Source organism: Lontra canadensis, unplaced genomic scaffold (genome assembly GCF_010015895.1).
Source record: "Lontra canadensis isolate GAN:19392208 unplaced genomic scaffold, GSC_riverotter_1.0 scaffold65, whole genome shotgun sequence".
NCBI classification, from domain to species: domain Eukaryota; kingdom Metazoa; phylum Chordata; class Mammalia; order Carnivora; family Mustelidae; genus Lontra; species Lontra canadensis.
In genome coordinates this window covers 3,179,186-3,191,240 of record NW_022631059.1, presented here as the reverse complement: position 1 = coordinate 3,191,240, position 12,055 = coordinate 3,179,186, and the positions used below count along the sequence as shown (strand labels likewise).

At 31.9% G+C, this 12,055-nt stretch overlaps 1 protein-coding gene across 6 annotated transcripts in view; it reads right to left on the bottom strand.

Moving 5' to 3' along the window:
* Positions 1–12,055, bottom strand: part of SYCP2 (synaptonemal complex protein 2) — a 61,407-nt gene that overhangs the window by 42,504 nt on the left and 6,848 nt on the right. For 4 of the 6 annotated variants that reach the window (XM_032878873.1, XM_032878870.1, XM_032878872.1 and 1 more), the window contains exons 2-12: positions 8,946–9,006; positions 7,850–7,993; positions 6,952–7,080; positions 6,056–6,160; positions 5,718–5,742; positions 3,512–3,597; positions 2,784–2,869; positions 2,478–2,512; positions 1,479–1,621; positions 1,344–1,396; positions 101–146 (exon numbers count right to left, since the gene is read on the bottom strand). In XM_032878873.1, the coding sequence (XP_032734764.1) occupies positions 101–146; positions 1,344–1,396; positions 1,479–1,621; positions 2,478–2,512; positions 2,784–2,869; positions 3,512–3,597; positions 5,718–5,742; positions 6,056–6,160; positions 6,952–7,080; positions 7,850–7,993; positions 8,946–8,969 (876 nt within the window). In that variant the 5' untranslated portion in view covers positions 8,970–9,006. Of the gene's footprint in view, positions 1–100; positions 147–1,343; positions 1,397–1,478; positions 1,622–2,477; positions 2,513–2,783; positions 2,870–3,511; positions 3,600–5,717; positions 5,743–6,055; positions 6,161–6,951; positions 7,081–7,849; positions 7,994–8,945; positions 9,007–12,055 lie in introns of those variants that run through there. The other 2 variants (XM_032878871.1, XM_032878875.1) reach the window with 2 other exon arrangements.

Sequence of the window (12,055 nt, the reverse complement as noted above, 5' to 3'; positions counted from 1 at the left end):
GGCTTGATCCCAGGACTCTGGGATCATGACCTGAGCTGAAGGCAGATGCTTAACCATCTGAGCCACCCAGGTACCCCAACATGTTAAATTTAAAACTTACCTCATATTTATCAAGAAATGCTGATAAACAAGGAAATGTAAAGACCCTGAAATAAAAAGGAGTTCATGTTAAAAAAAATATTTATAAGCCTTCACACTGTAATCTTGACTAGCCAGAGAAATCATGTCTAGGATCAAAAGGTAATCAGGCTGTGGTCCTAATGATTTAAATAAAATCCTATCTCCTTCTAAACTAAAATAAGAGTTTAATGGAAATTTGTTTCTGTAGAAAAAGTATACTATTTTGGGGATACTACTCAGCCTCCCCTTCTAACTACAGTGACTATACCAATTTACTTTTTATGCTATAGAGTATAAGTAGAAATTCCTAATTTAGCTTATACTATTAAGATAGTGGAAGCTCCCATAGGGTTTACACAGGAAAAGAAGAGTAGAAGTGAATAATACAGCTAATAAAAATGACTGAATTTGCCAAACACTTTGTTGGTCAAACACTTTTTATTATAAGCACTTAACATAATCATCTCATCTAATTCCTACAACAAACATATGAGGTAAGTATTACTGTATTCTCATTTTACATCTAAGGAAACTGAGGCAAGTAAGTTTAATAATTTGCCCACATTAGAATAGGAAGAGGGGAACCTATGATTCAAATCCAAAGAGTCTGCGTCCCTGTACTCAACCCTCACCCTGTCCTTGTTTCCTTAGTAAGTAAAGTAAATGTTCAATAAAGGTGTCCTGAGCATCTATAATATGATTCCAGGGAATGAAATGCAAATCCTGCTCTGTTACTATCAAAAGTGTTAATTACTTTTCATTCATGCCCATTCCTGAGATGAAATAACCTCAGAAAGAGGTTAGTGTTACAGTGTGTTAATTATTAAAAAAAGATAATTTGTTTGCTATATATTTTTATTCCAGTATGTGGATGAAGGAGGCAATATTAATACTAGGTTCCCATTATTCCTCAAACACTAAATTTATGTTAAGGTATATGTAATTCTAAATAAACCAGTTTTTAACTACTAAGTACAAATACATGTTTCCTCTAAAAAGGACAAAGTAAAATAAGACCCACAGGAGATTATATCAGTCGACCATGCAGTAACTTATACATGGTATTACAAAAAAATATTGTTTTAAATATCCCTGTGCATTTTACATCCCAAATGACCAAGTACATTTTAAAGGTTCAACAACACTGTGTGCTGGCTCCTGGGCTAGGTTTTTTTTTTTTTTTTTTTTTATCAGCAAATGGTTGAATACTGTATTAAGCTTACCTTCTCTTGTCTCCAAGCATGCCATTTACAAGGTTGAGAAATACTCTGCAATCCTAATTTTAAAAAAAGAGACTTTAAAAAAGCATAGTAATAAATTTATTACTATTGTTAATTTATTATTTTTATACTACTTACTGTTTCAAATTCAGAATCTTTAATTCCTTTAAATGCATTAGCAATAAAATCCATTGAAAACCACTGACATGCCAATTCTTGTCTTTGTTTTTCTGTAGTCATTCTACATAGTGCTTCTACGATACCTACTTGTAAGTCATAATCTTAAAAAAAAAATTATTAATGTATTATTAGAAAGTATGAAAAATAAGTTTATACAAGTCATTGGTTACAAGCAATTAGAACAAGCAAGAGAAAGAAGGAAAATACTGGTGTAATTCACTCATCTTCTGCTATTTTGTTCATATGGATTAGACAGATCTCATCAGTACGGAAATGAACACAGCCCAAATAAGAAGTTTGGTGCAAATAACAAGTTTACTAATAGAAGAAAAGAGTAAAACTTTTTTTTTAAAAAGGATATTTGAAAGAAACTCCTAAATATTCAAAGACCCTGCCATGCCATTATTAGAGTTGTGAACTGCAAAATAACTCACAGGATAGTCTATAAATCACAGAAGCTTTTACTTTTGTATGATGGTTACAGTCATTCCAAAGTACTTTAACCAGTGGTTTGCTTGATATGTAAACCACTACATCAAAATTTTCTCATACTGAACTTAGAAAAGATTGAGTTCTTTTAAAAAACTCATTGTTTAAAAACAAATCTTTAAGTCCCCAAAATATTAATAATGTCACAAAACACCATTTGAGGAATTTCTTAGGAAAAGTAATTCAAATATGTTAAAAAATTAAATTATTACTCATTAAGTCTACCATTAGGCACAATTTATATCTGAAGACTCCTACTGTCATGTTTAATTATTATTTTAGCCTCACAGATATAGATTTAATCACCTATTAATAATTGAAAATTGCTTGATTGTACATAGTTTATAATTCCCTCACATAACCTCACTACATTACAATGTTAATATTATTTTGACTAAAGAGATATTATATTTTACTAATAAATTCGGAATACTTCCAAATATGAACATTTTGAAAAAGCATACTTACCTCCAGCATCTAAAATCCTTTCTCCCATACTACTCCTGTAAATCAAAATAACAGATTACATACCAAACTAGTACCAATTAAATAAAAAACCCACATATTTAGGGGGCAAAAACTTCACTAAAATTTACAATTGGCGAGTAACATAGACTTTTGCAGAAAATATAACCATGAATTATATTAGAAATCTACAGTAGTTTATCAGTTTTAATTATTAATGCAACTCATGGTTGTCTTACGGCCTTATAAAATATTCTTTAAATTCTTAACCTGAACCACTAATTAAAGCAATATGGTACAAATTATTACATGAGAATTAACATTTCTTGGTTAGAGAGTATTTTCCTGGCATCTTGAGGCATTTTGTCAAGCATAGCATTCATTTTTTTTAGAGTCTAGAAAAGAAAAAAAGATAATTCATTAACTTTATATATTCAGTGAAACATTAAGTATTTAGAGAAATATTCTAGGTATACAAACTTAGAAGCCTATTTTTTTTTCCCTTTAGTAAAACATTTTAAGTAGGGAATGGAGAAGGGTAAGGAAAGAATATAAAGTATAAAATAGTGAATACAAAAAACATGAAACAAAGGATATCAAGAATAAAATATATACCAAGATTCCAGTTATACTCTTTGCAATAAGACATATATTTATCATTACTCTGTTATAAGAACTAAAGGAACAAAAACTATTACTTAATATTTGTTCTTATGGTTATATATATGTACACACATACACATATTAATATAGGTTATTTTTAACATTTAAATACTGAGAACTCCTAATATCTAGATGCTATAATTTATTTTCATACAAGCTATATACATATATAAACACAGATAGCTATGAACTTTCAATAAATATTTGGGTAACATATTTATTCATTATGTCAGACAATGAATTTAAGACAACAGAAATATACTACATAATTAATTCAGTACCAAGAAAAAATTATTCATTTTGAGGAATTGCTACTAAATTTGCTTCACTCTCTCATTTTTAGTTTTTTAAAAAAATCTAACAAATGGTTTTACCTCCTGCTGAATGCAAATATTCACTCTTGAGTCAATAACCAGGACACAGATTCGAGGCACAAAACTTTCCAGTACTTGCCTTCTACCTGAAAATGTTAAATCATTAATAAATGTGTATTTTAAACTCTTTTAAGTGGCAATATTTTCTTATATGAATCAATGAAAGAATGTACTAGTTTAGAAAAGGCCCACTGACAGTCTTGGGCAACAGGAAATATGAAATCCAGTCCTAGTTGTCCCACTAACTAGCTCTGTGGCTTTGGAAAAAACACCTCTCAACAGATTTGACTCATCTTGAGCTGGCAAAGGCATAACTTCAGATTCAGCTTCTCCTTTCAGTTTTAAGGTAGTAGGGCTTTTTTCAGATGAAATAAATATAGTTCAAAAGTGAAATTTCTATCATGAAGTTCTTATGAAAACTGGCCTCATTAATTTAATCATATATCGAAAGCTCCATAATGGCCATAATCACTCCTTGATATAAAGATCTAAATATCTTGAGCTTTTTTTCTAAAGTTAACCCTAGTCTCAAAAGACAAGGTTTTATCAATACTAAATATATTCAGAGGAATTTGCCACATGCTATTTCATAATGCAAATTTAAAAAATAATTTTAAATAATGGCAATACTACGACAGAAAATACACAACTTTCCAGGTAACTACACTGAAGGCAAAAAAAGAATAAAAACAATTAGGTAAAAAGATATAATTATTTACTTGAAAAAGCACATGGATTACTTCATATTCACTGATGCTTTAGGACTGTTTTCTTCCCTAAAAACTTAAACGTTTAGGCTAGATTATATGTCAGCTGTAAAACAATCAATGGAAAGGTAGCATTAACTACATCGAAGTAAATAGCAATTGAGCTTTTAAAAATTTTTGGCTTTGAAGGCAAACTGTCCTTTTATTTATAAACAATTCTCCAGCCTCAGTGACCAATCCTAGGATATCTTCAACCAACAGAGATAAAATAATTTGCTGGACTGCTGCCCTGGCAAAAAGCAACGATCATCTGTAAGTGAGAATGAGTTGTCATGTGTGCTACATACTGTAAATTCTGTCCCATTAGGTCAAGAGTTGGCAAATTAGGGCCCACAAACCAAGTCGACCCCACTGCCCATTTCGTATGGCTCTGTTATTCACCAGCAGGTACTCAACGGAAATATCTGCATCACTGAACCAGCACTATCGCACTGAATTTCCTTCTCCTCTCAGGAATTTAGCCAGTATCTAAACGGCTTCAGTAATTAGCATGGGCTATAGAGTTTATATTTCTTAATGAATTCAACCCAAAGTCGTAAGGCAAAAATCATTCTTATATGAGAAACTTATACTTTACTAAAGTCATTTCAATGAAAGGAAGGTTATCTGAATCAAAATAATGCCGAACGGTTTTATCCATTTCCCAGATTGTCAAAAATTAAAACAAGGAGCAAGATCTCCATTCCCACACACATTTACAGGAGTACATTTTTTTCTAAGTTCCAATTATAGGTCCAGCATCATTTCTGGACACTGATGAAATACAAAGGAAATTTCCATATTTCAAAATCCATTTAAACGTTCGGCTGAGGGATTTCCACCAGCCTTCCGCTGAAAGTGATTCATCCGCGAGCAATGACATTCTAAAAGGCAAATACTAAGAATCTAATATAATTCCATAAATGCTTTCCAAGTGATGAACATGCTCAATTAAAAATCATGCTCATGAACTGATAACAGTATTTGGCATTATCTACATGGAAAGACATTTTCTAATGCAATTTACATAAAATCTCATTACAGATAAGCATAAAAAATGAACATTTGCAATCAATTCTGTTAAGAGCAAACACTAACTCTGAGCCTTAATTAAGTGAAATGTCATCGCCTCAAAAGAGTGCTAGTCTCATTAGTTGACCTATATTACAAAAACACTGTACTCAATTATTGTAGTATCTTGAATTGTACCAAGATCTCTGTGGAAATTTGTTTTCTTTCTTGTTATACAAGTACCTATATAATATCATTGATTTCTTTTGCTTGGTCCTAATACAAAGCTTAAAATGTTTACTATCTGGCCCTTTACAGAAAAGGGCTGTTGATCCCTAAATTAAATAGTTAGATTACTAATATTAGGACAATACTCTGAGGACTGCAAAAGTATATTAAAACCCTAAAAGCAAATTATTGTTTTAAAAGAAAGAAAATATTTATTATACCTTCATCATTGATGTCATGTATGACCTGAAAAAAAAGAATATTTAATTTGTAATTTATCATCTTGTATTATAAACCATTATAGTATATTGATATAGTAGTAAATATTAAAAACAGTATTAAAGTAACAGATCCCATTTGAATTCACCATGTAATTATTTAACTTATTAACTATTTACTATGTTTATCAGGATAAGTGCTTTATATAATCTGAGCAGACTAATCCACTCAAGTCACTAACCAATCTGTTGGTGACTTTTGGGCTCTGGACATATAGAACACAAACTGTATTTTAAATAAACACATGCTTGTAAGATTGGTTAATCAATGTGATTTTTACCATCAAAAGATCAAATAAGTCTTCTATCATATTTATAACTGCCTCATCTTTTGAATTTCCTCGGCTGAGAATAATCTCCTTTGATTTTTCAAACCAGGCAACCATGTAAAAAAAGAAATGTATACTTTAGTTACTTTGAATTCAATTTTAATAATTTTAAGAATGTACTTATCTTGCATAAACAGTAAACTTAGGAATAAAGAAACATTAAAAATAAAAATTCCAGTATTATACGAAAAGAAGTTTTATGTTTTTAAACATCTTTGTTGTTTTCATTTTTTGGTAACTCACTGTATTTTACCATTGTTTAGGTGGGAATGGCTGAACTAATCCTAATTCTAGGCAAAAGACCTTGATTTCCCCTTTCAAATTCCTAGTTCAGGTACATTCATTAATAGATGAAAATAAATCATCATAAATTAAGTTGTTTTGGCATTATTACTATTTGAGAAGTTTTGGTGTTATTTTACTTTAATTAATTCATATATTCGAGAATATACTACATGTTAGGTACTATTGTCAGTGCTAGGTATACAGAAATGAATAAAACAAATAAAATCAACATTCTACATTCTAGCATGGGAAATAAATAATAAGCAGTATAAAAAAAAAACAAAGTTAGACAGTAAATAGATAAGAGAAAATAAAGCAAGTAAAGGCCTCAGGGAGTCTTGTGACCTTAAACTCACATGATCCTCAAGAAGCCTGGTGTAGAGGGTGTCTTTCTGATCTTTATCTTTGTAACATATAGCTCAGGTTACAAAAATATTTATTTTACCTAAAGTTTTAAGTAAACTACCCAAATTTATTTTTCGACTTTTTGAACATTTATTTATTAGAAAACACACCTTGAATCTTATTTCCCTTCACATAAATATTTCACATTCTATACTTATCTTTTGGACCAGTCCTTGCTTTATCATAGTTGTAAGTCCAGCATGCCCCAATATAGTGATATTTTTGCCACATCTTCCAAAAGAAACCAAAATTGTTGAAACTGCTTGGATATCCTTTTTATTAAGTTCCTAAAACAAAAAGTACATATTTAAACATCTGTAAATACAAAATAGTGTGGAACTGGCACTGTGTAATGCTCACATATCCTGAAAGTCAGCCACTACCATCATCTCCGTATTTCCAAATACTGAAGTGTGGTTTAGAGAAGCAAGGCTTAAAGCCACCCAGCCTGTGAATGAGAAACCCAGCACAAAAATGCAGATTTGTGTAAGTTCAAGAAACTTTAGACTATGGTATAATGAATCAGTTACCTTTCGTTCCAAAAAGCTCTATGTATTTAACCAATCGAAATAAATTTTTACTCAATCTTTTAGATTCATAACGAATCTCAGATACTGGGGTACTGTCAATAATCACCTTTTCTCTGGTATAAAAAATGCCTTACATATAATAAATCAAGTCCAGGATTTTGGATAATTTTTATTTGTTTTTATTTTTCAAAGCACCAAGCACTGTCCCCATTACATGAACAATATGCTGATAGATTTTTAAAGGTTTTCAAACTTCAAATAGGTAAACTATTTTTTCCTCAGTTTAGGTAACATTTAATAGTGGCAACACAATGTAAACATAACTTTTTGTGTATTGTATTTAGAAAATAGTAGTCTAATATGTTATTTGGGACTCCAGATTTTTTTTAAAAGTGAGCACTTATTTATATAACTATAAACAAGTTTGCCAAAGCCTTTTTACTCATTTCTTCCAATGGAGTGTTTCTTCCTAGAAAGAGTGCTATCCAATAATTTTAACAATCATTCAACAAAAAGGAGTATTTACCCTGCATACAAGGTCATCCAACTTGTGGAAAAACTGCTTGCTGCATTTAATCTTCACCTCTTCACAAATATCAATTTGTAAAAGTGTTTTCAAAGGTTTGAAATCATTTTTCCTTAAAGCATCATCAATGCATTTTTCCAACTGCTAGAGAAATACAGTTAATGGCACAGAGATTGAATCAAAACCAAAATTAGTCACTGTATGCAATCCAATAATTTAAGAACTATTGCCACATGAAAATTCTCAAAAGAGCTTATATCAATTCACTTATTTTTTTTAAAGCTGTCCACTATTAAATTTGGAGTAACAGAGACAGAGATCAAGCTTCTTTCATAATACCAAGATTCTATATAAAACATATATATATATATATATAGTCTACTAATCTTCCACTTCATATCCTTTATTGTAAAGTCATCATTATGCTCAGCTCAAAAAAGAAACCTATTAATGAAAGAAACAAAATAAGCTCTATAGTAATTAATACTTAACACTGTGGATAAAACCCTAACACATCCAAATATCAATTTCTTAATGAGGTTTAAATAGTTTTTAAAAAATGCATAAAGACAGATAAAAGCACTATTTGGCAACTGTATCAATATAATTTAAGAATTAAATATATAATTTGTGTTATACATTTATAACTTTTACAAAATCTACCATTCTTACTACTAAGGTATAACATTACTAATAAGGAATATTTATACTATAATCTGATCACCACATTTGGTGGTAAATTGCATACATGTTAAATAGATACATTAAGTCTTTTTACCAAAATCCAAGTATCTTACAGTTTTAGACCCTGACATTAAAATATCCAGACATAAATTATACGTGAATCACTGCATAATTCTTTTCAATATAAAAGGCATATTGAAATAGTCAGCATCTTTCATACCTCATAAATAAGATTTTGAAAACAAATCTACTAAAAAAATGAAAGAGTAACATTTTAAATTATTCCACTCCTGACCATTTCATAAAAACAAGCTTCATTTTTCCTAAAAATACAGCACTTAACACCTATAAACAAACAAAAGTGATTTTAGGAATTAAAATACTTCCTTCTTTTTGGTCTAGGACTACCTACCTGGAGATCTGGTCTTATGGGCATTTTGACTTAATTTTAAAACAGCAAGACAAAACAACACCTGTAAAAACAAAACATATGCTTTTAGTATCTTATACTCTACTCTGTACATTCATCATTCAAAATCTTAATACACATAAATAAGCATTGGTGCTTATACTCAAGGCAATAAATAATTTCAAGTTCCTCACTGTTTATTAAATTACACAGGGGCATCTGGTCAAGGAAGTTTCTGGATTAAAGTCTGAACATCATTTATTCAAGCCTTCTCTTCTTATAGATTACTTAAATAAATGTCGCAAGTCTTGTCAAAAGGTCATAAAACTAGTTAGTGAAAAAATACAAACCTGGATCTCTCTCATTAGGGATTCCTGCTATACTTGTTCCAACTTTAGGAACAAGAAGAAAATAATCTTGAATTAATGTGTAAATGAAATTTGGTCTAGTAACAATATTTAAGAAGGAGAGAATATTCTCATGTAGAATATATGAGAACAGACAAATATTCAGTGAAAGGAGGAAAAGAAAACCCAAGTACACTATTTCTTCAAAGAGGAATGGAAGTGGGAATCAACAGGGTTACACATAGCAACACCTACCATGTTTCTTTTTTTAAGATTTTATTTATTTATATGAAAAGAAAGAGAGCAGGAGCAGGAGGAGAGGCAGGGAGCAGGGAGCCCAATGTGGGGCTTGATCCCAAGACCCTGAAATTAGGACTTGAGCCAAAGGCAAATGCTTAACTGACTGAGCCCCCAGGCACCCCTGCATCACCTACCATCTTGACAAAAGCATCTAACATTTTTAAATGTGATTTGGCCATTATATCTATAAAGGAAAAGAAATATCATCTTTTCAAGATATTATAACTGGAACAATTAAAAAATAATCTGTACTATGAAAAGCTTCATAATAGAAACACCAGGAAATCCAACATAGAGAGACAATTAATTAATTAGCCCAAGATGAATACAGGACTACGTAGTTATAAGAACAAGTGGTGTTAGTCCCAGTCTACTTTCTCGCAGATGTACTAATAGAGAAATTAAGTGCCAATAAGGGCATACATATCAGGCAGACAAAAGGCATGAATAAAAAAAATCTCTTGTATTTTCAAATTAACTCCGGGGGGGAAAAATCGATCCCCAAAGAAACATTTGTTCCATGTGCATAAGGAGCCAAGTCTAAAGATGCTTTTGTAGCACTGTTTGGAGTGGCAAAAATTCAAAAGTATCCAGAAAGGAGTTAGGAATGGGAGGGAAAGTGAAGAATGAATAAAATGTGGTATATGATAATCAATTCCATAAACATAACAGATGAGCCAGAATTTGAGATATTTGCAGTCAATTTTAAATTAAAAACAGGTTGCCAAATGATACTGTGTAATGGCATTTATGTGGAAAAAAATAAAGAAACATTGTCTTACGATTATATCTCTAGGAGTAAGTATACTGTATACACATCCTTGCAAGTGTGTGTGTATTTGTGCGTATGGTGAGGGGAGAGAGGGAGAGGAAGACTCTGCTGGGAGGGTTTGTCAGCTCCCTGGGGAGGAAGAATAGTGAGTTGCACAAGACTGTAACTTGCTATTTGTCAAAGGCAAGCTTTATTTGTAATTTACGCTTATATGCTTTCTTAAAAGTACAATAAAGTCTTGCCAAACTATAGGTAAGTGGGATCCAAAACATGAGATCAGTACCATGGAGGTTGGGTTATCGCAAAGGGATGAAAATGACCAAGGCCAGCCTCCAGAGCTGAGCGGCTGCGAAGTCCAGCTGCTCCATCCAAACCTAGTCAGGGCTTAGCTGTGACTATGCCCCATCTGGTTGTGCTTGTCTGCTCTGGCTGGTACATGAATGGGGCAGGTCCAGGTCCGTGGCTAGCTGGGGACTCCAGTATACCAACAATGATCCCAACATCTCTAAACAGCTAGGAGTCATTCTGTCATTTTGCCTGACTCAGAGAGCTCTGATCCTGAAAATATTGGAAACTCAGGGACCCACTCTTTGCTTCCCCAATTCCAAAGAAGGGGTTTGCCTATTTTTTACTTGGCTTCACTCTTTCCTTAATTCTCTCCAGCCCATCACAGAAAATAGAAATTTAGCCTGGTTCTATTTGAGAATGTCATATCACACACTGTTAAAAGATTTTAACACACACACACACACACACACACACGCACATACACACACACAGGCTTGCTTCATAGATAGAAAATGGGGTGGGGGAAGGATACGAAAAGTATTATCTCAAATACAGCAGGAAGAAATACGTACTGGAGGTCAACAACCACAAGGGTGATTACTGAGAAACGACCTAGCCTAGAACTTTAAGCATCCACTACAGGCACTATTGTCATAAGCCTGAAGCTTAAGGGGGTAGCTGTCTGCAGGAGCAACTATTCGTTGGGTGATACAATACAGAATATCACAAAGGAATAAAATGACAAAATGCATACAAGAAAAAGCTGAGATAGGAAGGAGAGATGCAGACATTCCAATATCTACCCAATAAGAATTCCAAAAATTTAAAAAAAAAAAGTGAGGTAGCAACAGTCGAATAACAACCGAGAATTTTCCCAAAATAAAAACGGACATCCACAAATTTAAAGAGTCCACTGAATACCAAAGAAGACAAATTTACAAACACTGTGAGGTTATTTCTGAATAATAAAAGAGAAAATCTTAACCCACAAAAGCAAAAACAAAGCATGCAAAAAAATAACATAATAGATATCCTGTTCTCATAATAAATTTAGAAATCAGCTACAAAGATAGCTTCAAACTTTCCCTATACTTGCAAGCTAAATATGTCCCTTTGCAAGATATAAAAAGATGGAAATAAGTAAATATTTAAGTGAATATGTATACATAGAAAACTCTGTAAGATGAAACCAAAGCAATACTTAAAGTATAATTCATAGACTTGGACGAATCTATGAACACATGAGGAACAGCAGAGGTAGCCCAGAGTAACAGGGTCACAGGACATCCAGATGGTAAAATTATCAGATACTTTAAAGTAATTATAAATACTGTGTACATAAAGATTATTCAGAAAGACTGAGAACTTTGACAGAAAACTAGAAACTAGAAACTAGGGTGGTAAGG